General features: G+C 41.0%; 1 protein-coding gene and 1 long non-coding RNA gene across 9 annotated transcripts in view; one reads left to right on the top strand and one right to left on the bottom strand.

Moving 5' to 3' along the window:
- Chd2 (chromodomain helicase DNA binding protein 2) overlaps positions 1 to 24,996 on the top strand; it is a 118,548-nt gene that overhangs the window by 17,200 nt on the left and 76,352 nt on the right. For 5 of the 8 annotated variants that reach the window (XM_006990949.4, XM_076545100.1, XM_076545095.1 and 2 more), the window contains 8 exons: positions 4,826 to 5,057; positions 9,163 to 9,249; positions 10,810 to 10,871; positions 17,160 to 17,267; positions 19,850 to 19,990; positions 21,711 to 21,844; positions 22,462 to 22,687; positions 23,368 to 23,468. In XM_006990949.4, the coding sequence (XP_006991011.1) occupies positions 4,826 to 5,057; positions 9,163 to 9,249; positions 10,810 to 10,871; positions 17,160 to 17,267; positions 19,850 to 19,990; positions 21,711 to 21,844; positions 22,462 to 22,687; positions 23,368 to 23,468 (1,091 nt within the window). The remainder of the gene's footprint in view (positions 1 to 4,825; positions 5,058 to 9,162; positions 9,250 to 10,809; positions 10,872 to 17,159; positions 17,268 to 19,849; positions 19,991 to 21,710; positions 21,845 to 22,461; positions 22,688 to 23,367; positions 23,469 to 24,996) is intronic. The other 3 variants (XM_076545099.1, XM_076545107.1, XM_042278097.2) reach the window with 1 other exon arrangement.
- Positions 703 to 1,110, bottom strand: LOC121829520 (uncharacterized). The gene is made up of 2 exons (XR_006072429.2): positions 978 to 1,110; positions 703 to 816 (listed from the first exon to the last, which is right to left on the bottom strand). It is a non-coding gene; the product is annotated as an uncharacterized LOC121829520 (long non-coding RNA).

Raw genomic sequence — 24,996 nt, 5'->3', positions numbered from 1 at the left:
TTAAAGGCGTGCGCCACCACCGCCCAGCTTAACTATTACACTTTGAAAGACAGACAATCCTACTCAGTGGACTCAGTGGGAGTTTTTATTTAAGTAATGTCACCTATGAGCTGAATTGGGCTCTTCTCCCCTCTCCTCCCTCTCCCTCTCCCTCTCCCTCTCCTCCCTCTCCCTCTCCCTCTCCCTCTCCCTCTCCCTCTCCCTCTCCCTCTCTCCCTCTCCCTCTCCCTCTCCCTCTCCCTCTCCCTCTCCCTCTCCCTCTCCCTCTCCCTCTCCCTCTCCCTCTCCCTCTCCCTCTCCCTCTCCCTCTCCCTCCTCTCCCTCTCCCTCTCCCTCTCCCTCTCCCTCTCCCCTCTCCCTCTCCCCTCTCCCTCTCCCTCTCCCTCTCTCCCTCTCCCTCTCTCCCTCTCTCCCCTCTCCCCTCTCCCCTCCTCTCCCCTCTCCCCTCCTCTCCCCTCTCCCCTCTCCCCTCCTCTCCCCTCTCCCCTCTCCCTCCCTCCCTCCCTCCCTCCCTCCCTCCCTCCCTCCCTCTCTCTCTCTCTCTCTCTCTCTCTCTCTCTCTCAGCCTGGAAGGATCCAGGCTGTCTCCTGGTCTTGGGGGATTTCTTTGAATCGTGGGAAACCTGTGGTGTAGTCCTGAAGTACTTAGTATTCCAGGTATTAGGAAATGTGTTACTTCAGCTGCTGGTTCTCCGAGTAGTACAGGTTAAAACAAGTTTTGTTTATTTTCCAACAGTGAGGCACTTTTTCTCTTGTTTTTCTAATCCCAGCACTAGTGGGGTAGAGGCAGGTGCATCTCTGAGTTCAAGGTCATCTCTGTGTCAAACAACAATCAAAAGACAAACGAACTTGACTTTTACGGATAGCACTCCTCCTCCCCCTCCTCCTCCTCCTCCTGGGATGTGGTAAGTCTTGCATCTAACTTGCCTGTTCCAAATAAAGTTCCCTTTCTTTGTTTTTATATAGTCCATGCTTACCTTGATTTCATGATGACAGGCCTGTGTCCTTATACTTAGGCAAAAATAATTATTTTTATTGATTTTGGAGTCTGTTTTACTGTGTGGTCCTGGTTATCCTGAAGGTTGCCTTTTAGACCTTCCAGGCTGGCCTGGAACTCACAGAGCTCTCCACAATGCTTCTTCTGACTGATGAGTACTGGAATTACAGCTACCACTGCCTGGTCAAAAATAAATTTTAAGTTGCTTAGTCTTATACTGACTGATTCCCATGCGTGTTTATTTGGGTTAGTGAACCAGTTTATACATTAAAAAGATCTAAGAATTCTAAACAGCTGTGAGCTCACCACTAAAGTTCTAAGAATGCCAGTGTCTTACCTGCGTACACCTGTGTCTCTCGGCTCCACAGGGGGCTAGAGCTTTATTTCCTTAGGTTTGATTTCTGTTGTGTTTTATTTTTTATTTTACAAGCATAAGCTGATCTATGAAATCTACCAGCCTTCCCCTTCCTACAGAATCAGCCACTGAACAAATTTGTAGATTGACATTTACATACATATATGTGTGCTAATGGGAATGTGGGTGTTTTTGTGATAATTGTATGCAGTGTTACATTCCTAATGGTTACTTGTACACAAATAGAAACACAGCTGTCTTAGAAGAAGGTATATACAAGAATATTTATAGCTTTACTGGTTAGAGTGAGCAATGGCAAAACAACCTAAATATTCTGCTTAGAAATAAAGATATACGGAAATGAATCACAGCTTTTTATAGCTTATTAAGAGAACAATTTGAAAATAACCCAAGTAAACATTGAAATCCAGCTTCATTGTGTGGCATTTCACAGAGAACTGTCTTTCTGACATGGCATTGACATTCTGTTAAGTCTCCTGTGATTCTTGCTGTTTAGCACAGGACTAAAAGCCTTTCTAGTTAACTGGCCTTACTAGTTTCTGCAGTGAACTAAAGCTGTCTTTCATAGCTTTTTTCCTGGGTCTTTAAGCAGGTAGTTAACATTGGCATATTTCTTTTCTCAGAGAGTAAGTTTGTTGACTACTGTGCTGTTCTGACAATTTTGGTTGTGATGATGGTCATGTGACTCCACCCACAGTTCTTGTCTGGAGTTGGGAAACGAAGGCAGGTACATTGTATTATTCTAGCTCAGTCAGTAATCTGCAATATACCAGGCACAAGGAACATTGAGAAGATGGCCTAAGCTTTCAAGCCTGTTTTGACGAGTGACCACATTATTTTTATAGGATGGGACAAATGGAGACAGGGTAATGTAAGTGTCAAGTAAATAGCTGGACTTTACCCAATCTTCTATTTATCAGTCTTTGACAGGTGTTGTGGGACCAAGCCTCAGATTATGCATGACTAGGCAAGTACTATACCACTCAACCATTCCCCCAACCCAACTGCTGGGGCTTTGGATTCAGTTTCCTAGGGGCCGGAGTCCTGGTGAAAAGTGAGAGGTAGCAGAGGTTGGAAGTTGAAGCCGATACGAAGGTAGGGCTGCCAGTTTTTACTTTCATGGTGGTAATTGCAGTGATAGGTCAGCATTTGGAAGTGCCTAATAGGTTGAGCATGGTACGTGAGAGAGCAAAGCATGCTTTCCTGCAGAAGATGATACCCAAGCTCTCAAAGTTACTTAGTTTGCTGCATAAGCACTGTGTACTGGATTGGAGGTGAATGGTACTGGGATTTATGCCATGCTTCTACAAGTGTTACATGGAGCAAATGTGGATGAGGGAAGGAATGATGAAGAGATGAGCAGGGGGTTGGAGAGAGGGCCCAGCAATTAAGAGGGCTTACTGGTTTTGTAGACAACCTTAGCTTCAGTTCCCTGCAACTACATGGTAGCTCACAACTGTCTGTAACTCCAGTTCCGGGTTATCTGATATCTGATACCTTCTTCTGGCCTATGGTACATAGACAAACATGAAACAAAACACTAATACAAAAAAAAAAAAAAGTAAATCTTAGAGACAGAGGTGGGAATCATACAGACATGAGCATGGGGGCAATCGTCAGAGGCTAGGGTAAAAAGACCAGGCTGGGGTGTCGGGGCTGTAAGGGGCAGACCTTTGTAAGCACTCAGCTGGGTAGCTTTTAGATTCTTCCTTGCTTCCATTTCAGGGAGAATGTCCCTTCTGAATCTCTAAGTTATAAGGAAATTTTGCAGCTAGTTCTTCATCTCTGTGTGCAAATGGTGACAGCTAAAGCTGACAAAGTCGTTTTGTTACTCTGAGTTTTGTGTTACCTACTCCCTGGTTGGGAGAACTTTGTGTTAGGGAGTCTGAGGCAGTGTGCGAGGCTCAGATTCCCACTTTCTGGGTAAGGGAGGCGTTTGTGGTGAAGTATTGCTGCTTTCGTAGCTGCTGTATAACGCTCACGACTCTGGAGGTGGGTGGGGCAGGGTAAACAGCGGCACAGCTAGGGGACTGGAGAAACGGCTCTGCAGTTAGGAGTGTTCGCTGGTCTTTCAGAGGACTCTATCCTGTTGATTCTCACGACTCCTCACAACAGCTGTAACTCCAGTCCAGGGGATCCAACTGCTTCTGTGTGTACTGCACACACACACAGACTCACATGCAGGCAGAATACTGATACACGTACAATTAAATGGAAAAAAATATACAGCTAGAAAGGGAGAGATGGGATAGGTATAGATTTCCAAAGGAAGAGAGAGAGGCTGAGTTTCTTAAAGTCTCTTGTCTTTTCATAGAATTGTTCTGGAGAATAAATATGTGTAAAGTATTTCGCATAATGCCTGACACTGAGGTGATCAGGTTTGTATTTCTTCCACCTTTCCTTCTTAGACACAAGTTTTTTCATTTCGTCATCTTGTCTTGACTTAACGACCTCTACTGTAATGTACTTTTTGTAGATTTGGATCAATTCAAGTTTCCAGTAATTTATTTTCTTTCTTTTTTTCATATTTTGGCAGGAGAACATGTATTCCAGGCTGGCCTCCAACTTGTTTTTGTAGCAGAGGCTGCCTTTTAATTTCTAGGTCTTCTGAGTGTGCACCACCACACCTGGTATATATGTATATATATATGCTGAAGCCTAGCGCCCCCTGCTGTCCACCTGCAGTCCGCTTCTCTCCTCTGTAGTCATTTAAGTTGTGTGACCTCAGTTCTAGTTTGGAAGATGCAATGGTGGTAAATAGGAAACTTCCATCTCAAGCTTTGTGCTCCTGTGTCTCCCTCTTAACCTAAAGTTTGTTTTGTGGCATTCACCAATGTTACTGCCTCGAGATTGTTCTTATCCGAGGGTAGTTTCCAGTGAGGAAGGGGATCGGATGTACACAGGCCATTATCAGACTGGTGGTGGGATTATCATTACAGTCATTGCTTTGAAGCAGGACCTGTGGACTATAGCTAATGTGTATAGATCCCAACCCTGTGTCTAACCCCTGTCATTGAGAACCACTGATTAGATAATAGCATTCTTCCTTTGGGGATGGGTTTGTTTTTGTCATTTCTGAAATTATTAATATTTTTGTTTTGAAGGGGATATTGGTACTTAGATACGATTTAGTAGACAGATTGTAGTGTTTCAGTGAGATCTTAGAGAGTTCCTTAAATACCCATTGGAATGAAGGGGCCTATGTTGACTGGAATGTGTGAAAATGTAAATCACCTGGTATACGTATGGTGTCAAAAACTACGAAGGTCAAGGTTGAAAATGATAGGAAAGCATTATTTGCAGCACAAGAATAAAAATGAATTTGGAGATGGGGATGCTAAATTGCTGTAATTGTGGTCTGAAGACATTACCAGGGGATTTAAAAACCCAATTTGTGTGGCAGTTGTTAAATGTTTCTAAGGCTTTCTCTCTCTGCCTTTCTCTCTGTTAAGTCATTCGGCCTCTGAAGAAGCTTCGGGTTCAGACTCTGGCAGTCAGTCGGAAAGTGAACAGGGCAGTGACCCCGGAAGTGGACATGGCAGCGAGTCCAATAGCAGTTCTGAATCTTCTGAGAGTCAGTCAGAATCTGAAAGTGAATCAGCAGGTTCCAAATCACAGCCAGTCCTTCCAGAAGCCAAAGAGAAGCCTGCCTCTAAGAAGGAACGGATAGCTGACGTGAAGAAGGTATCTCCTGGGCTGTATATTGCAAGTTTGTTCCTATCCAGGACCAACCAGTAGAATGTGTTTCCAAAGAAGATTGATTAGTATGTCTTTGTGTTTGTCTCTTTCTGGAGATAGGGTCTCATGTACCCTGGGCTAGCCAGGAACTTGCTTGCAGTACAGCCAAGACTGGTTTTGGCACTCCTGATCCTCCTGTGTCTGTCTCCCAAGTGCTGAGAGGTGTGCCCCATTATGCCTGACCGGTCCTTCCCTCTCCACATAGCCCTTTTTTCAGACAGGGTCTTACAGTATAGCCTGGTGTGGCCTGAAACTCCAGATGCTCCTCCTTCCACCCTGTGTGCTGGACTACAGGCCTGACCTTGCACTGTCATAAGAGAGTTGTCCTTGCCTGAGCAGTGGAAAGGAAAAACAGCCTGAGTGAAGGCATTGTAGTTGTATTTGACTTACTAAAAAAGAATCTTATAGCAGAGACTACAAAAGGCAAAAATTAACTTGCATAATGTTTTCACATTGAGTCCAAACTTTGGAATACATCCCTTTTTTGGTGGAAAAGAACTAGTGATTATACTAGATCAGCAGGTGTCTGAACTTTTTTGGAGAGGATGTCATGTAGCCCAGGTTGACCCTGAACTCACTGCAACCGAGGGTGACCTTGAGCTCTTCATTCTTCCTCTCCCTCGTGCTGGGATGAGAGGCATGTACTTCTGTCATGCATGGTTTTCTGCAGTGCTGGGTTTGTACAGGCTAGACAAGCATTATGCCAGCAGAGCTACTTCCCAGCCCACCACATCTGAACTTGTGAGATTTTATCTGAGAGAGTTACGTGCGAACCACTACAAAAGAACGTTGCTTTCTGTTTCTTAAAAAAATAAAAAAAATCTTAATAAAATTAAATTTTATGCTGTCATCTTTTAAACTAATCTAAGTTTAAATTTATATTCTGCATACTAGTTTTCATACTAGAAATGATAGTAAATTGTAGGTGGTAGTGAAAATTTTCAGACAATTTGCAGTTAAAAGAACCATTTGGAGCTCTTGAGACAGACTTGAGTTGAACAGTTATTTCAGTTCTCAGCAAAGTTGTGTAATGGTATTTGACTTTTAGGGGCCTGGGGATGGCAAGGGGTAGAAAAACGTATTAGATTTATTTTATTTTTCTGAGATAGGTTCTCTATATATCCCTGACTGGCCTGGAACTCTTAGTCCAGATGTCTCAAACTCACAGAAGCAGCCTGCTTCTGCCTTCTGAGTACTGTGATTAAAGTCATGTGCCATGAGGCCAGGCTCTTTTTTTCCCCCTTTTTTTGGTGACAGGTTCTTACTATGTAGTCCTGGCTGTCCTGGAACTCACTATGTAAGCCAGGCTGGCCCTGAACTCACAGAGATAAACCTACAATTAAAGGCATGCACTTCAACCCACCCCTGCTCCTGACTTTTTTTTTTTAAAAAATAGTTTATTTTTATTCATGGGTATATGTTTTCTGGTCCTTGAAGAGGCCAGAGAGGGTGTCCGTCTACTGGAGCTGGACTTACAGGCAGTTGTATGCCACTAATCCTGGCTTGAGAAAGCATTACTGAGATTGGATTTGTATCTTCAGTTTCCACCAGAAGAATACATATATGCATACATACATACACACACAAACATACATAAGATTTCAAGATGTAATTACATCTTTAGAAATATTAAGATAATTTTTTATGGTTAAGGCAATCAGTACTAAAAAGGTAAAAATGTATAATTCCAATTAGCTGGACCTCGTAGAGGAATTACCATGAATGAGAAATTCCAAAAAGACTACTTTGTATATCCATCCTATTTACATGCTAGCTTCCTCCATCTCTCCCTAACAGGAGGAAAGTTTTATTAACCATGTAGGGGGCACTCAATAGTGAGTGAGTTCACATGTCAGCTCTTTTTGGGAAGAGCAGAATTAGGTGGCCTCTAAGGGACAAATAATACAAGCTGCTTTGGGGTGTAAGTAGTACAGTATGACTTGGAGCACAGTTGCAGCATTGGGGCCAGTATGCCTAGGCAAGTCTGAGAGAGGGGAGACTGGCTGGTGTAGTCATATTAGCCTGACTGATGCATCGCAGCTAAAAAAGACGCCATCACATTCTCTGCGCTGTCAGACAAATCATTTCTCTCAGAGGTCGGTACAGGAATAGGTGTGGGTGTGGGCAGAAAGGCTAGCGGACACATCTTTCTACTTCTTTCTCTACCAGGTGGGGCCAGTGTGTTGTGCATTTACCTGTCTCTCCCACTTGTATTTCCTCCCATTTGATCGCTCCTAACTCTGGTTGGGCCTTTTGTCCTTTAAGATTGGGATAATTCTAAAGCCATTATTAGGGAATCCGACGACATTGAATCATACAATTGGATTGGATTCTGGTTCTAATATGCCTATTCCTGGGCCATTTTTACTTGTTTGCTTTTCAGTTTATTCCTTGTGTTTCAGTTTACTGTATCTATTTTTTTTTTGTCAGTGGTTAATATTGTCCTCCTTTGCTTAGTGTCTTTTTTTGTTTTTGTTTAATCTTTTGGCTTTTTGAGGGCAGGTCTCCCCCCCTCCCCCCCTTAAGGATCTCAGCATGCATTCCTGGCTGTCCTGCAGGTCCACTGTGTAGACCAGGCTGGCCTTGAAAGTACAGTGGTCTGCCTTTCTCTGTCTCCTGAGTACTGGGATTTAAGGCATGCACCACCATGCCTGGCTTAGGCATGTGAAGTTTATTTGTCATATTAAAACTTTTAAGACAAAGAAACACAATGGGACTTGTTGCCAATGCTGTTCTAGACTTAGAAATGCTGTGTTGAGAACATGGTGTCCTGTGTCATCCCCCCACCCCCCATATGTAGATACTTTGTGGTTGCTTTCCCATTACATTTTCAGAGTGAAATAGCCATGTAGCAGAGAATGTTTGCTGTCCAGTTCCCTAGGGAAAACATACTTAAGTGCAAACATTCTGCTGGCCTCAGACAGTAGTTCCTCGTCCTTTGCATATACTCTGCCTGGAATTTCCAAATGCTTTCATGACATTGGCTGCTGCTTCTTTTTTTTTTTTTTTGTTTTTTGTTTTTTGTTTTTTGTTTTTTGTTTTTCTTTTTCTTGGATTTTTTTGAGACAGAGTTTCTCTGTGTAGCTTTGGAGCCTGTCCTGGAACTCACTTTGTAGACCAGGCTGGCCTCAAACTCACAGAGATCCGCCTCTGCCTCTGCCTCCTGAGTGCTGGGATTAAAAGCAAGCACCACCACCACCCGGCTACTGCTTCTGTTTTTAATAAAACTCTTATTCCTGACTTTGGTTTTCTAACATCTGTTCCACATGTTTAACCATGTCTAAACATCTTCACGCCAGTGTCCCACAGTCCATTCAGATTCCTTTTGCTTTTCTGTGATTTCATGTAAAAAGAACAGTTTACTTAAACATAGTTATCTGTAGGGAAGAGAGAGGAAAAACAAAGCACCTCAGCCAGTCCCTCCTTGAAGGTTACCTTTTCAAATTGCTGAAAATTGTTAGCAGGAGTCTGAAAGGCAGAGAGAGGGCTCATTACTGCTAGTGAAGTAAAGTAGGTGTGCTAGGGAGAAAGTCGTGGTGGTTCTCTTCTCGAGAACTGGTAGCTGGATGCGCTGCCTTGTTTGGTTAGATTCTGCAGGGCTCTTCTGCTTGGTTTTTTGTTTGTTTCTAATTGAAACTGCAAGCATCAGGAAATTTAAAATTCCTCAGAAATATGTATTTTGTTGAAGGAATCAGATGGTTTAGTTTAGTAACAGTAAGCAGTGCTCAACAGTTTTAATGGCATGAAGGCATGGTTAAACTTCTTTTAAATGCCTGTTCCTTTGAAAGGATACCGCTTAGCTTTCTCTCAAAACTAGCAAAACAGGGTTGGAGATTTAGCACAGTGGTAGAGCACTTGCTAGGCTTGCCTAGCAAGCACAAGGCCCTGGGTTCGATCCTCAGCTCAAAACAAAACAAAACAAAACAAAAAACTAGCAAAACAACCCTTTGGGTAGTTACATGATTTTGTTTGATTTGAAATAAGTGTTCTAATACTGATAATAGTAATATAGTTAAGGAAATGATTCAAGTGCAGTCTATTAATTTTGCAGATGTGGGAAGAATATCCTGATGTTTATGGGGTTAGGCGGTCAAACCGAAGCAGACAAGAACCATCACGATTTAACATTAAGGAAGAGGTAAGAAAAAATGATTTGAGGGGATGTGTTTTGGTTCCCTATCTTACCTCATCTTCTGTGACTGGTGTATATTACTATTAAAAGACAGCTTCAGGTGTGGCAGTTAAAAGTGACCTAATGGGGCTTTCTATGAACAGATGGGGGGGGGGGGCGCAAGAAGTTAGTAAACACTTCCCAACACATACTAGTTAATGCTTCATTCCAGGATGGCATGGTGCCAGTTAATTAAAAGTGGAGTTTCTGAGAGTGTGTGATTGTGACCAGTTCACTTTAGACACCTACTATCCTAATGTTTTGTTAAGTGCTGAACAAATGGAACGTGGAAATGATTTTGGATTTACTCCAGAGAGGAAAGAGGAGTGTTTCATGTCTTTGTTTTTCTTCATTTATGTAAACAAAGTTCCATTTTCTATCTCAATTGTAGTGTGAGATAGAAAACTAGTTCCTAAAATACTCATTTTTCTGGTCTAACTATGAGAGATGGAGTACCTTTTTTTTTTAGTGATGGGGCCACAGTCTTGGTCCTTGAGCATTTGTAGCAAGCACCCTGTCACTCACTACATCCATCTCCAGTGCCTAGACTGGTGCTTTTTAAAGCCGGTAGTGTTTGGGTTCCCATGTGCCTAGAGTGGACTCGTTTCATGTTTCTCAGGGTGTGCCATTGGTTTGCAGAGCAGCTTCTAAGGGACACTCCTGTCTCAGCGCACTGTCCCTCTCTGCTGTTTGTTCAGCTGTGTGACATCCTGCAGTGGAAGTTCTGTGTTGATAGGCAAGTGTGGAGAGCTAGGTCTGGGTTTCAGTACGTGTCCTCTGACAGTCAGGTTCATGCCCGCACCTGCATGTGTCTGCTCTCTGAGTTCTGATTGACTTCTGAGCTGGTGTGCCTGTGCTTCCCCTTCCCACAGTGTCCTGGCCACTGAGCCGTACTCTTTATATCCAGTCACATCTGTATGCCCTTCCTGTTTCATGCATCAGTAGATCCTCAGTAGGACCCAAACTAACAGCGTCAGGGGAGTGCCATTTTGTTTGTTTGAGGGAAGAAGCTGTTTCAGTGGCTGTGACTGTAATCCTTCTTTGGCCTAGTGCTGTTAGCTCTTCATTCACGATTACAGATGCTCGTCAATCAAGTCTAAAGTGAATACATCAGCAGGCGGTGCCTTTAAGGCATACTCACTAAATGTGATATTTCCTTATGTTGTTTTACACCTACAGCATCCTGTATGGTTACTGCTAACACATGTGGCTTTTAAAATTTATATTTAGAGTTCTGTTCCTCAACCCTACTAGGCAAGGTGTATTTTAAGTGCTGAGTTCACATGTGGCTGAAGGCTCACTCACCATGTTGGACATTATAAGTATAGAACTTTTACCTGTAGGAAGGTGTATTTGATGTTGCTTCTCTGGATGTCTGAGCTAAATACAGGTTTGAGAAAGAAAGTGACATTGGTTTTCAAAGCAGAAGAAGAGTGGGCTCCACCTAGCAAGTGCTTAGGTTTCATTCTGTCTGAAATCTCACTGTGAACTAAAGTCTGTAATCATTTTCCCCCTCATACACTGAAGGCAAGTAGCGGGTCTGAGAGCGGGAGTCCAAAAAGAAGAGGCCAGAGGCAGCTGAAAAAACAGTAAGTCTTTCATGGGGGAGATGACGTCATCTGCCAGTTGTCAACATGTCTGCATTTCTAGGACAGTCTTTTTGTTCTGTCTGTCTCAGGTCTCTTGGTTTGGGTTACTGCCCTGCCAGGACCCTCATTTTAACAGGGAAGCATTCCATATAAGCTCCAGCTTCTTATGTGGGACAGCCCAGTTAGCTCAGTTAAGTTTTTCTTGAAAGTAAACCTAAATAGCAAAGTAGACATTGGCATTCTTGTTAAGGAAGGACCAGATTTAAATTGGCCACTTCTCATGTTGACATGATAAGGTTTATATTGTTGGGCACTTATTTTGTTATGAAATGTGTTCTGTTTCAGTATAATTCTAAGATTATAGCTTATGGGCCAGAAGATTTTAATTCTTGATCTTAGAGTAAAAATATTTTGTAACGGACTATACTCTGTTCATTATTGTTATTTTTGTTTTTGCCAGCATTAGGTTTTTAGATTGAATGTAGGGCCTCACACATGCTATAGGCAAGCATTCTCCCATTGAGCTAAACCCTTTAGTTCTATGCTCATTAATTTTGGAAATTATTTTTTTCTTATAATTAAATTTAAAAAACCATTTTTTGGTATGTGTATGTATATATGTGAGTGTGCATGTAGAGGTCAGAACAGCTTGTGGGAGTCTCGTGTGGGTTTGGGGAATGGAAGGCAGATTGTCATGTTTGGAACTGAGTGACTTTATCTGCTCAACCATCTCACTGGCCTTGTTTATTTTCACATAGGGACTCAAGTGCCCTAGTTTGGCCTTGGTCTTATGTAGCTGAGGCTGACCATGAACTCTTGATTTTCAAATTCTGGAATTACAGGTGTATACCACCATGCATAGCACTTTTTTAATATATAATATCTAATATTTAATATATATTTTTTATTTAGAAACATTTTTTAAGACAGAATCTCATTTTTGCCTGGAGCATATAGCTTGCCTAGAGCTCACTATGTAGACCAGGCTGGCCTTGAACTGTGCCAGATCTTCCTGACTTCTGCTTCCCCAGTGTTGGGGTTACAGGTGTATGCCACCAGCCCTAGCTTCAGGATAGCTATTTTTATTTTTAAATTTTATTATTTTTGAGACAAGGTCTTGTTTTATTGTCCAAGCTAGCCTGAAACTTAGAGTGACCGACTTGCTTCAGTCTCCTGGTGTGAGATTAAAGGGACGTGACACTTCCTGACTCTTCAGTATTGGCTTTAGTTTTTTGAGACAAGGATCTCACTATGTAGTCAAAGCTAATCTCCTGCCTTCACTTTCCAAGTGCCAGGATTGCAAGAGAGTGCCCCTTTATCTAGCTATTCATTATTTTTAGTTAAAAATTCTGTGTAGTTAAAAAATTGTAAGATTTTTAAATAACAGCCCCTCCAGTTTCCGTGGTGTACTATCCCTTAAACTGTGTGAATTCTGTAGATCCTTTTTTGAAAAATGTGGATGTCCAAAACTTTGTACACCAACTCAGGAATATTTTCCACTAAGGTCTCCAGTTACATGTACTCTAATTACTAGGCAAATTTGAATTTCTTAAATCCATTTCCTCATTCTGCCTGCCCAGCAGTGAATAGAAGTGGTTACATTAAATGTACATTTTAAAGAACTTTGTAGGGCAGTATTTAATGTTGTCTTGCCTGAATACACCCCAGTTTCCATTGTGTTCGAATCGGAGACAGCAGGCTCTAAGCAGGGACGTCTTAGAAGGTTTTCCTTGCACTTCAGTCTCAAGAGCTACTTTGGAGACTTTTTTGTTTTTTGTTTTTTTTTCTTCTGGTATAATGGCCTTGTGGGGATTGATGTTTTCTGAAGTGTCCTTCCTGACCACATTATGGGAAGACATCACACTTTGCTGATGACTGGCTGCCCTGATCTAATAACAAGTGTAATGGGATCTGCTGTGTGGGGATGTGAATTTCAGAATTGAGAGACTCACCCAAAGAGAATAACATCTTGAATTAGTACAATAACATACTCTTTAGAAACTGCAAATTGGTATTCATGTATTCTTCCTTTTTTTTTTTTCTTTTTTTGAGATGGGTACCTCAGAGTTTTAAAAAAGCTGAGGGAATAAAATGTAGTCCAAATGTCCAATCTGGGCAGTGTTGTATAGGGTCTCTGCAGATCCTCTGCCCAGTAGTGTTTATGAAGGTTGTATATTGGTTTCTCTCCGTCCAGCCAAATATTAAAATACTTTATAAATTATAATTATAAAATTATAAATCATGCAGGTTTGTGTGTGTGTGTGTGTGTGTGTGAAAGAGAGAGAGAGAGAGAGAGGGAGAGGGAGAGGGAGAGAGGGAGAGGGAGAGGGAGAGGGAGAGAGGGAGAGGGAGAGGGAGAGGGAGAGAGGGAGAGGGAGAGAGGGAGAGGGAGAGGGAGAGGGAGAGAGGGAGAGGGAGAGAGGGAGAGGGAGAGGGAGAGGGAGAGAGGGAGAGGGAGAGGGAGAGGGAGAGAAGAGAGAGATTGATCATAGTTACATATTTTCAGAGTGTTTTGAGTTAGGAATCTGTCACAGACTTATGTCAAAATGGAACTGAATTATTATTAGTGTTAGATTGGAATTGTTGGTGAAAGTATTCTGTCTTGGGGACATATGCTATCTGGAAGTTATTTTCTTTTCCTGATGTATCTTTTAAGAATGGCACTTAACCATGTTCAGTATAAGCCCATTATATTTAAAAATGGATTTTGCTCCCTGCCTGCTTAGATTGGATTCATCTGTCTATCTTCCACAGCCTCTCTAATAATGAAAGTTAATGTTCCCAGCTGATTAGTATTCAGGCTGCTTGTTTGTTTATATTACTTTGGAGTCTCCTTAGCTAAATTTTGGTAGTTTTTTTTCCACAATCCCTCAAATTTGGAGAAAAATTCTGTTTGTGCCTTATGATAGATTAAAATGCAAGTTTCTTTTGAAGTGAAATAGTTTTTAGTCAAGTTCTTGCCTCTCTTTATCTCTTAAATTTATTTATTTTTTGGGTACTGGTATTTTACCTGCAAGTAAATATACACACCCGTGTATACCTACTGTCCTTAGAGTTCAGAGAAGAGTGTGTGCCTCCCCTGGAACTGGAGCTAGGGATGGCTGTGGACCACCATGTATGTGGGTGCTGAGAACCAAACTTGGGTCCTCTGGAAGAGCTCAGGTGCACTTAACTGCTGAGCCAGTCCAAGTTCTTGCCTCTCAAGACTCCTCTCTACTGCAGTGGAACTAATTTCCAGTGTAAGGGTGACTGGGGAGTCTCCATTAAAAAGTCCCTGTTAAGTTGGCTTTCCACAGAAAAATAGCAGTTTTACTTGTTCAAGAGTTGTATGTGCGTGGGGTTGGGAAGCTGATGTTCATTTTGACTTAGTCTCCACTGATTCTTTTTCCTAGCGGGGCATGCTGGCAAACGCCTATAATCCCAGTTCTTGGGAGGCAGAAGCAGAAAGAAGTAGGTGTGTCTTGGCGAGCTCAAGGCCACACTTGTCTGCATAGTACATTCTAGGCCAGGCAGAGCTATATAGTGAATCCCAGTTTTAGAAAAACCAAACCAAAACAAATAATTTTCTTTTTTCTTGTTCTTGAAAATTAAAACATAATGTGGCCAATTTCAAACATCTGCTCCTCTGATTGTCTATATATCCGGAATGTGTAAGCTTGGCTGTAATTTTCCTAGGTCTTTAAGGTTCTTCTGTGGATTGTGATTGAGAATTGTAGGTGTGAGGTTTGCTGTGTATGAAAGCAACTTTCTTAGTGGACTTAGTCTTATTCAAGGAAGAGCGTCTCACTAGGTTTTAGACTAGTTGATTTGGTAAGTTTTTTCCTTTTACATTCTTACGTTGGAAGAGCCCAAGTTCTTCTGGCTATTTCTAACTTTTTAATTTGACTGGGATACTCTGGCCTCTGCACCCACTTTCTCTTTTTATTTTGCTGTATCCTTTGTCAGGGGGCCTCATTGATAGCCGTAGCTCTAGTAGACCTCATTGATAGCCCTAGCTCTAGTAGACCTCATTGATAGCCCTAGCTCTAGTAGACCTCATTGACAGCCCTAGCTCTAGTAGACCTCATTGATAGCCGTAGCTCTAGTAGACCTCATTGATAGCCCTAGCTCTAGTAGGCCTCATTGATAGCCCTAGCTCTAGTAGACCTCATTGATAGCTGTAGCTCTAGTAGACCTCATTGATAGCTCTAGCTCTAGTAGACCTCATTGATAGCCGTAGCTCTAGTAGACCTCATTGACAGCCCTAGCTCTAGTAGACCTCATTGACAGCCCTAGCTCTAGTAGGCCTCATTGATAGCCGTAGCTCAGATTACTTGACTCTGGATTTTCTTCATTGATATACTCTCCCCTGGTCCTTAATTGTACACTTTTGAGACATGTTCCAGGGAGGCCAGTTTTTACAGCATGACTTTGGAGGGGTAAACGACTTTTTTGGAGTCCTGGGGAGTCTGCAGTCTCACATACCAGTTTCCCAAGTGTGTGTGTGGGGTTCACTTTTTCTTCCATCTTCTTGGCAGTCACCTTCTATTACTTAGATTCCTTTTGTTGTTTGTTCTTTGAGACAGTGTTTCACTTGTAGTCAAGGTTGGTTTTGAACTCAGGTTGGTTTTGAACTCATCATTTTCTTGTCTTGTTCTGAGTACATTATCATGTCTGGCTTCTTTGTATTCTTTAGCAAAATTTTATTATACTAGACCTTGAGTAAGCAGAGAAAGCTAGACACCAGAGTATACTAGAAAGTCTGATTTGGTTGGGGGAGGGTTCGAGACAGATTTTCTCTGTGTAACAGCCCTAGCTGTCCTGTAATTCACTCTCTAGACCAGGCTGGCCTCAAACTCACAGAGATCCACCTGCCTCTGCCTCCCTGAGTGCTAGGATTAAAGGTGTGCATCACCACCACCTAGCAAATGTCTTTATTTTAAAGATAGACTGATAGGTAGAAACTAGTCACAGGGCTTACTGTCTAGTGTCCTTCCAAAAGTACTCAACATGGCTGACTGAAAAACTGACAGGGCTCATTCATTAATTAATTTCATTATTTAACCAAGGCCATTTCTGCTTACCAGCTTTTGTATTCATCTCTGTGCATAGAATCAGTGACATACAGTGCTGATAGAATCTGAATAATGTACATGAAAGGGTTGATTCTCCTCCCCCAAGCTTCAGCTAGTTCAGGTGGAGCTAAATTGGCTGTAGTAACTAATTAGTAACTCTTGCAGCTATTAGGAAGGGCCTCAGGAATCTGCAGATCAACCCCTTTGGGAGCAAGCCAGCACTGTTTTTCTTGACTTGTCCTATGAAAAATATTAATTTGACTTGGAGTTCTACATCAGGCATCTTTGTTATGACCTCTGTTAAGGGAACCTGTGGGTACAGTGTTAATTGTTTTGTTCACAGAGGAATCCCAAGCATGTACCTGTTTTTCCTAGGTCTTCCATGCCTAGTGTCTATTACATACTTTATTCACTACAGGTGAGAAATGAGCTAGCTTCCTGTGGTGTCGTGGTCAGTCTTTAGAAGATTAAAGCTCTTAGAAGTAGAAGGACACCTATAGGTTATGGCCCTTTCAAGCCTTGTGAGATCTTGAGGAATAAAAGAACACTTCCCTTATCTAATAATAACCAAAAACTTAGTCTTAAACAGAACAGATTGTTTAGGTGAGTGGTAGACTCAGCACTGAAAAATAAATTCAGGGACTGTTTCCTTAATTATGTTCTAAAGATTAAAACATTTCATATAGTCTGGGGTGGAGCTTAATGGGAGAGTACTTGCCTAGCCCAGCAAAATTCTCTCTCTCTCTTAATATGTTTTCCAATACATTTCTACCCAATGTTACATCGTGTGAATGTTTTAGAATTCCTAGCTTTTTTGTTGGTCAGTTCTTGAGAAAGAAACAAGCTCTTTTGCTAGTTCTGATGTGTGTTAAAGCTTAGGGACCTTTGTTGTGGTATGCATTCTGGATTCAGTCTTTCAGTGATACAGTAGTGAGCAAGGTAGAATGGGTCACCGCCTTTTTCTCCCCCAGAAAAGGTGGTTTGAAAATTTTACTCATATTCTTCATATATATTTGTTACCAGAGTTAAACTAGGAATACATGTTATGTAACTCAGACAGAAAGAGTAACAAAAACCAAAATTTAAATTGAGCTTAAATATTTCTCTTTTAGCATAATATCTAAAATTCATATGTTCTGTGTTTCAGAAAATGAATTTGGAATTTGTTTTTTGAGATTGTTTACCTTATGAATTCTTAAAGAAAAAACATATTTTGTTTTGCTTTTGATCATAGAGAAAAATGGAAACAGGACCCCTCAGAAGATGAACATGAGCAAGGCACCAGTGCAGAGAGTGACCCAGAACAAAAGAGAGTAACAGCTAGGAGACCTGTCCCCAGAAGGTACGCTGCTAGCCTGCCCACTCTTGGCTTCTAGCTGAGCTCACCGTGGCCTACATGGGAAGGGATAGTTCGCTGGAGCCAGAGCCTAAACAACACAAAGTGTCCCATTGCAGGAGTTGAGTATCTGGTTCTCTTTGTGCCAGCCTTTGTCTTGACCAAGTGTTCAAGTGACTGGACTATTGAGATCACTTTTTGAGTGTTTGCAGGGATGCAGTTCTAACTGGAGATACTTTTTTCCTCTTCACGTCCTGTGGGGTTTAAAGTAAATTATTTTATTGTTAGCATATGTTAAATATATATAGTAATGGATTTCTCCATTGCATTTTCATATATGCATATTATGGGCTCTGATCATATTCTCTGACAGTGGATCTTTGGCTTTTTTTCTTTTTCTTTTTTTTTTTTTTTAAAGATTTATTTATTTATTATGTATACAGTGTTCTGCCTGCACATATGTCTGTAGGCCAGAAGAGGGCACCAGATCTCATTACAGATGGTTGTGAGCCACCATGTGGTTGCTGGGAATTGAACTCAGGACCTTTGGAAGAGCAATCAGTGCTCTTAACCTTTGAGCCATCTCTCCAGCCCTGGCTTTTTTTCATAGCAGCCTATTTAGGGTGTGTGGGATATGCAACCATATCTTCTGCTTTAAAATAGAAACAACAACAACAAAACCCTGATAAAAATGAAAAACCCTTCTTTTTTGAGGTCGTATTATAGATTGTTTTTGGGAGAACTAATTCTTTGCTTGTTTTATTTATTTATTTATTATTTGTTTGTTTGTTTGCTTTCTGCCATAGGTTCTCTTTATTTAGTTCTGGCTGTCCTGGAACTCTCTATGTAGACCAGGCTGCCTCTGCCTTCTAAGTGGGATTCAAGATGTGTACCATAATGTCTGGCGAGAACTAATTCTTAAGATGAAAATACTCTTTTGACTGATCCAAACCATATTTATTGCTTATTACTCTTTGTAATATTCATAACTTTAAGCAGAAAGTATAACTGTATAGAGATGGGCATAGGTGTAGAAGGCAACAAGCTTTAATAATTTTTGATGAAACATGGCAGGTAATGATAGACATAAGAAGGCAGAAGAAATTTACTGTGAGACTCAAGAGTAATTCAGAAGTGAAAATACCATCCAGATGTTGTTCTGAAACATCAGAAAAATAGCCACTAGGACAGGACGTGACCTTAATTGAAGCAGGTTCAAATGAGCTGTGGTTAACTCTCTTTCTCCACTGGGCTCAACATCATTTTTTCTCAAGGATGGCTAGATTCTGAAGACTACCTTAGCATACAGGCTTGTATTCTTTTTTGTTTTTTGAGACAAGGTCTCACTGTGTAGTTCTGGTCTTCCAGGCTTAAACTTAAACTCAAGAAAATTTAACCTCTTATTTATTTATTTATTTATTTATTTATTTATTTATTTATTTATTTATTTATTCATGTGTGTATGCATATGTATGTGTGTTTTTGTATTCGTGTGTGTGTGTGTGTGTGTGTGTGTGTGTGTGTGTGTGTGTGGTACATGCATGTGTGTGTATGGTGGTAGGCCAGAGGTCAGCTTTGGGTGTTGTTACCCAGCTGTCCACCTTCTTTTTTGAGACAGGAACTCTTACAGGGACCTGGGTCATTGATTAGTTCAGCCTGGCTGGTAAGCCCAACCCCAAAGCCTCCTTGAGGCTGGGCTTACAAGTACATGCCACCGTGTGTGGCTTTTTATGTAGATCGTGAGGATTGAGCATGTCATCATGCTTGTGTGGCCAGCACTTGACAGACTGAGCCATCTCCCCAGTCTACAAAATAGACCTTCTTTCAGTATTAAGTAGGATGGGTTCAAATTACCCCCAACACTTACTTTTTTAATGGCCAGAGGCTAATAATAATTTTTATTGATGAACATTTATCATTGATAGTTTGATAATAGTACTAAATTTGAATCCTAATTATGTGAAACATTCTCTCCAGAATAATTCTATTCTTATTAATCATATCACCAAAATACACTCTTTGTTTTGAATTTTGTCAATAAAAGTGTTGTGAAGAATATGTCTTCTATTTGCATAAGTACTTATACAATGGCCCAGTCTTGTGCCAACAAAATCTAAAATGTTTCCTCTCTAACCATTTACAGAAAAATTGGCCAATTCCTGGCCTAGGACAAGTACCTGTTCTTACCCCATCACAGAAAGCCTGAGTTTTGCCTCCCCTCTGAGTTTAAGCTCTTAAGATTGAAGTGTCATGCAGGATTTTTACCCAGTGTTTACTGAGTCCTTGATCATTTCTTAGGGTTTGTTAGATCGGTAGGAGAAGCACATCAATGTGATTGTACATTATCCTCCCCCCCCCCCTCTTGGTTTTCTGAGAGTGTCATGTAGTAGAGGTCTACTTGGAACTCCTGATCCTCTCCTGCTGTCACCTCAGGAGTGCTGAGAGAGAGTCCAGGTCTGATCCCGTGCCGGGCTCCCTGTAGTGAGTTCTTTGTATGTGTACCTGCTCTGGGAAATGCCAGTCTGTAGATGTGAAGTAGCTACCAAGCGGCAGTAAAAGCTTGGCTGCTTCTCTCTCTGTTTTTTTAGAACAGTGCCCAAACCTCAAGTTAAAAAGCAACCCAAGACTCAGCGTGGAAAGCGGAAAAAGCAGGAGTCTTCTGATGACGATGACGATGACGATGAAGCTCCCAAAAGGCAGACTCGACGAAGAGCTGCTAAAAATGTGAGGTCAGTTGTGATCCGGAAGGTCTTTGTTGATGTGACAGTAATGACATAGTTGTTTAGAACTTGGCTCTTTCAAGTTTTAGGTAATGTGATTGACAGGTTAAAAAAAAATCAACCTGAACAGGATGCAGTGGTGCAGGCCTTTCATCCCAGCACTTGGGAGGCAGAGGCAGGTGGACCTCTGTGAGTTTGAGGCCAGCCTGGTCTACATAGCTTGTCCCAGAAAGGCCAGAGCTATACAGTGAGACCTTGTCTCAAAAAACAAAAAAGAATACAAGCCTTTTTGCTGAAGTTGCTTCTAGAATCTAGCCACCCTTGAGAAAAAATGATGTTGAGCCCAGTGGAGGAGAGTTAACAACAGCTCATTTGAACCTGCCTCAATCAAGGTCACGTCCTGTCCTAGTGGCTATTTTTCTGATGTTTCAGAACAACGTCTGGATGGTATTTTCACTTCTGAATTACTCTTGAGTCTCATTGTATCTATTGACATTTGGGTGTAATCATATTATGAAACTTTAGTAACAGGATATGAGGCATTAATTGATGGTGAAATAAAGATACAGATATATTCAGATACTTGATGTGTTTAATTTAGAGAATGTGTAGAACATTTACTTTCAGAGCACATGCATGTTTCTCTTGGTCTACTTAGAAACGTGAAGCTGAGCACTAGAGATACTAATTACTTGTTGGATGTTTCCAATTGGTAGTTAATGTAGGAGTAGACTTTTTTTTTTTTTTTTTTTTTTTTTTTTTTTTTTGGTTTTCCGAGACAGGGTTTCTCTTGTGTAGCTTTGCGCCTTTCCTGGATCTCACTTGGTAGCCCAGGCTGGCCTCGAACTCACAGAGATCCGCCTGCCTCTGCCTCCCGAGTGCTGGGATTAAAGGCGTGCGCCACCACCGCCCGGCCAGGAGTAGACTTGTAATGTGCTGATGTTTAGCTTAGCTCATTTTCTTACTGTGTTATATCTACAATTGTGTTTTTCTGTATTTATTTTGTTGCGTTGGAGATTAAACCCAAGACTGCTTGTACTAGACAAATGCTATTGAGCTATGCCCCCTTGTGTTTATTGTTCACGTGTGTTGTAAAGGCTTTTTTTTTTTTTTCTTCTCTTTTTATGTTTTTGATGTAACTCAGGCTAGTCTGGCACTTACTATGTAGTTAAAGCTATCCTGAAATTTACTGTGTAGCTCAGACCAGCCTCAGGCTGTCTCTCTGCTTTCAGTCTCCCCAATTGTGGGATCATCATGGTCAAATACATTTTATATTTTATAATTCAGAAGTGCAAATGTGAAAATTCTCAACTGTTTGGGTTAAACTAAATTTCATTTTCTTGTTATTGGGAGATAAAATTGCATGATTGAAACATTTAATCTTAGGAATATTATCTTCCTTTTGTCTAAAATATTAGCAATTTTTCTTTCATTAAGAATTTTCTTTCTTGTCATAATTTAGATAATAATTACCTGGTACTAAATAAAGGGTATCCTTGTAGATTCCTGTATCTTGCTTACACGTATAGTGTGAGCTACTCTTTAGTTTGTCTGTGGGCATGCATCAGTCATTGAAATGGGGTGAGGTGGGCATTGAGCCACCAACTGGAAAATCTGTGACTAACTTGTTGGAGTCAAAGAGTATGGTTCTTATTGTGGTGATGCTCTCTAGAGATGTTGACTTCTGAAGGTACAGTCTCCTACTCATTCAGCATTATTTCTCACACAGTTACAAAGAAGATGATGACTTTGAGACTGATTCAGATGATCTCATTGAAATGACTGGAGAAGGAATTGATGAACAGCAAGATAATAGTGAAACTATTGAAAAGGTCTTAGATTCAAGACTGGGAAAGAAAGGAGGTTTGTGTCTTTGGGGAGTAAATTACTCACTGGATTTTGAGACAGGGTCTCTGGTATCCTTGGCTGGCTTTCAGCTTGCTATATAGTCAAGGCTGACCCCCTGTCTCTACCTCCCAAGTTCTGGGATTCCAGGTGTGTACTACCATGGCCAGTCTATGTATTGCTGGTGGTTGAATCTGGCCTTGGTGCTGCTTACCTAACCACACCCCCAGCATACCCCTAATCTGGCTTATTTGAGGGTAAGACAGTTAACGTAGCTTTGGGAGGGTGAGCAGGAGAGGATGTTTGATTTCTTACTCTATTCGTAGAGGAAGAGATCTGCTTTTGAGGTAGTCAGGACTAAAAAAAAGGATGCTGCTGTTTGGTTTTTATGGTGTCTGCACAGAAGAGTTGCTTGACTTCACCTGCAAGTTTGCATTTGCTTTCAGGTAAACAGTAGCATTTTCAGGCTATTTGAAATTACTGGATCCATCCTGTAAGTTGACTTACTTACTGCAATGATTGTAATTGAATAATAAGTTGACTGCTTATTGTAAGTCAGAGACATTCGGTTTATTCAAGAAGAGATTCTTCTTGGCAGTTGCTGAACTGGAGATCTTTTTTGTTGCTGTTTGTAGCCACTGGAGCATCCACCACTGTGTATGCTGTTGAAGCCAATGGAGACCCGAGCGGCGACTTTGACACGGAGAGGGAGGAAGGGGAAATCCAATACCTTATCAAGTGGAAGGGCTGGTCTTACATCCACAGCACATGGGAGAGTGAAGAATCCTTACAACAACAGAAGGTGAAGGGCCTGAAAAAACTGGAGAACTTCAAGAAGAAAGAGGACGAGATCAAACAATGGTATGTTGCCTGCTGCGTGCGGATAAAAGTGGTGTTTCCAGTCTAAGGGAAGGGAGCTTTTCAAATGTGTGGAGAACACTGCTCTATAGGATTTCAGATTTTGCCTTGGTCATGTGATCAAGGACCACTGAGCAGTCTACAGTTGTGTAGATGACAGTAGATGCTTCCATATATGTCTACTAAATTCTCAGATTTAACAAGGACAGCTAGCTCACTGAACATTGGCCACATTTTCTTTAAGTGTGTTGTTTGATCGTGACAGTATAACTGTGAGATTTGTTTGTTTCATTAACTGTTTTGTAGATGGGAGAAGTGAGATACAGAGTCACTGCAGGTGAATCAGTGATTGAATTTAGACAGCTGTATGTAGAGCTGTAGCATGACCATGTTGTTACTTTCTTTTGGGAAGTAGGCTGGGGTGGCTTATATGTGAAAGTTAATATTCTAGAACCCTCTGAGTTATGATATAGTTATTCTTGGTTTTAATACAGTTTGCAGAAATGATGTGAAGGTTTTTTTTTTTTTGTCTTGTTTAATCGTTGACCTGTTAGTAGTGAAGATTACTAAAGGGACACATGGAAGCAACTAAGTTTACATTTGTACTTCAAACGTTTGCTCTGACATATGTATAGATCTCCAAGATCTAACTGGTATATGCTTGTTTTTGGTCTTCTGTCTAGGTTAGGGAAAGTTTCTCCAGAAGATGTTGAATATTTCAATTGCCAACAGGAGCTGGCATCAGAGTTGAATAAACAGTATCAGATAGTAGAAAGAGTAATAGGTAAGTTCATGAAAACTCATTTTAGTCATGTATAAACTCGGAGAACATGACCTTTGGCTTTGGATAATATAAATTTATAAAATGCATTTTATAGGTTTACTTTTTGAGATAAAACAAAAGGCTTATGTTTATTTTGAAGGGAGAGTTAATAATTATTGCTTGTAGATTTGGGTATGGGGGATGAGAGACAGAAATGTTAAGGATGTTTGGCTTGTAAGATTTCTTAAGAGAATATGGTCACCATTCACTGAAATGGAAAGATCAAGGGAAGAACTGATCTTTGGATTTGAAATCAAATGCTTAGGTTGGTAACTGTTGTATCTAAGAGACAAGTATTGTTTGAGGGCTGCCCCGTATATTTCTTCACTTGGTGACTTGGAGATATATCTAGGTATTGTCGGTGTATAGGTAGTACTTAAATTTTGAAATTTACTGAGGCCATGAGAGAGTACACATTGTGAGGAGAGAAAGTCTGAGAACATTCTAGCATGTTTTCATGAGACAGAGGAGGAGTAGGCAGTGATCTAAGAGGTGAGCTAGGAGAGACTGCAGCAGTGGAAGTAGGTGATTGACATGGAATACTAGTCCTGGAATTGATCCTTGAATCTGGGAGTCGGGCTGCCTGGCGTCAGGGAAATGGCAACAGGAAACAGCTGTTGACAGGATAGGTCTGATTGAGGGGCTGATGGGGGACCCTCAGGAGAGACTGAGAGGTGATTTTTGAGTATAGATTCAGTGATGGTTTATTTTATAAAGTAACAGAACCATTTTTACTCTTTCAACTAAAAGTTCTTTGGGGAATTACTTAGTCTTTAAAACTTATGGAGAATGAAGCTATAAGAAATGCAAGTTTCTAGTTAAGGCTTTTCTAATTGCTTCATTGAACCTCTAAATGAAGAGATCACTCTGAGAAATAGTATGTCATTTTACTGATTGTACAAAGTCTGTGCCTCAAATTTTCTTTTTTATCAGTGATATACACACTACAAACACATGACATTTACACACTCTCCACAGCCCCAGTACCCTTGGCTTTGGAAACAGTGCCCAGGAAGTCTTTCAAACATTCACTGACATTGACCATGGAATTTGTTTTCCATCACACTTTGCTGTGGTTTGTTCAGTGGTCTTACTTACCCAGTAAAGCTTTTCTATTTAAAAATATTTGTAATGTATTTGAAAAGAAAAATAACAGAGTAATAGGATGATAGTCTGGCAGCCAGGTTAGAACAGGCTTCTTTTAAAACATGAGATAAGTGAGCACATATTCTTACTTGTAAATCTTTTTTAAAAGTTATTTATTTTTTATAAGTAAATATAAAATTTTATAAATTTTTTATAAATAAATATAAACATGGATATACAGATCCATGTGTGGGTATTTTGCCTGCATGTATACCTGTGTGCATTGTGCATGCTTTGTTCCTGAGACCAGAAGAGGGCTTCAGATCCCCGGGGCCTGGATTTACAGACAGTTACAGTGAGCTGCCATGTGGGTGTTGGGAATTGAACCTGGGTCCTCTTGGAG

This window comes from Peromyscus maniculatus, chromosome 1 (assembly GCF_049852395.1).
Source record: "Peromyscus maniculatus bairdii isolate BWxNUB_F1_BW_parent chromosome 1, HU_Pman_BW_mat_3.1, whole genome shotgun sequence".
Classification (NCBI taxonomy): Eukaryota; Metazoa; Chordata; class Mammalia; order Rodentia; family Cricetidae; genus Peromyscus; species Peromyscus maniculatus.
The sequence above is the reverse complement of the archived record's forward strand: the minus strand, read 5'-3'. Positions and strand labels throughout refer to the sequence as shown.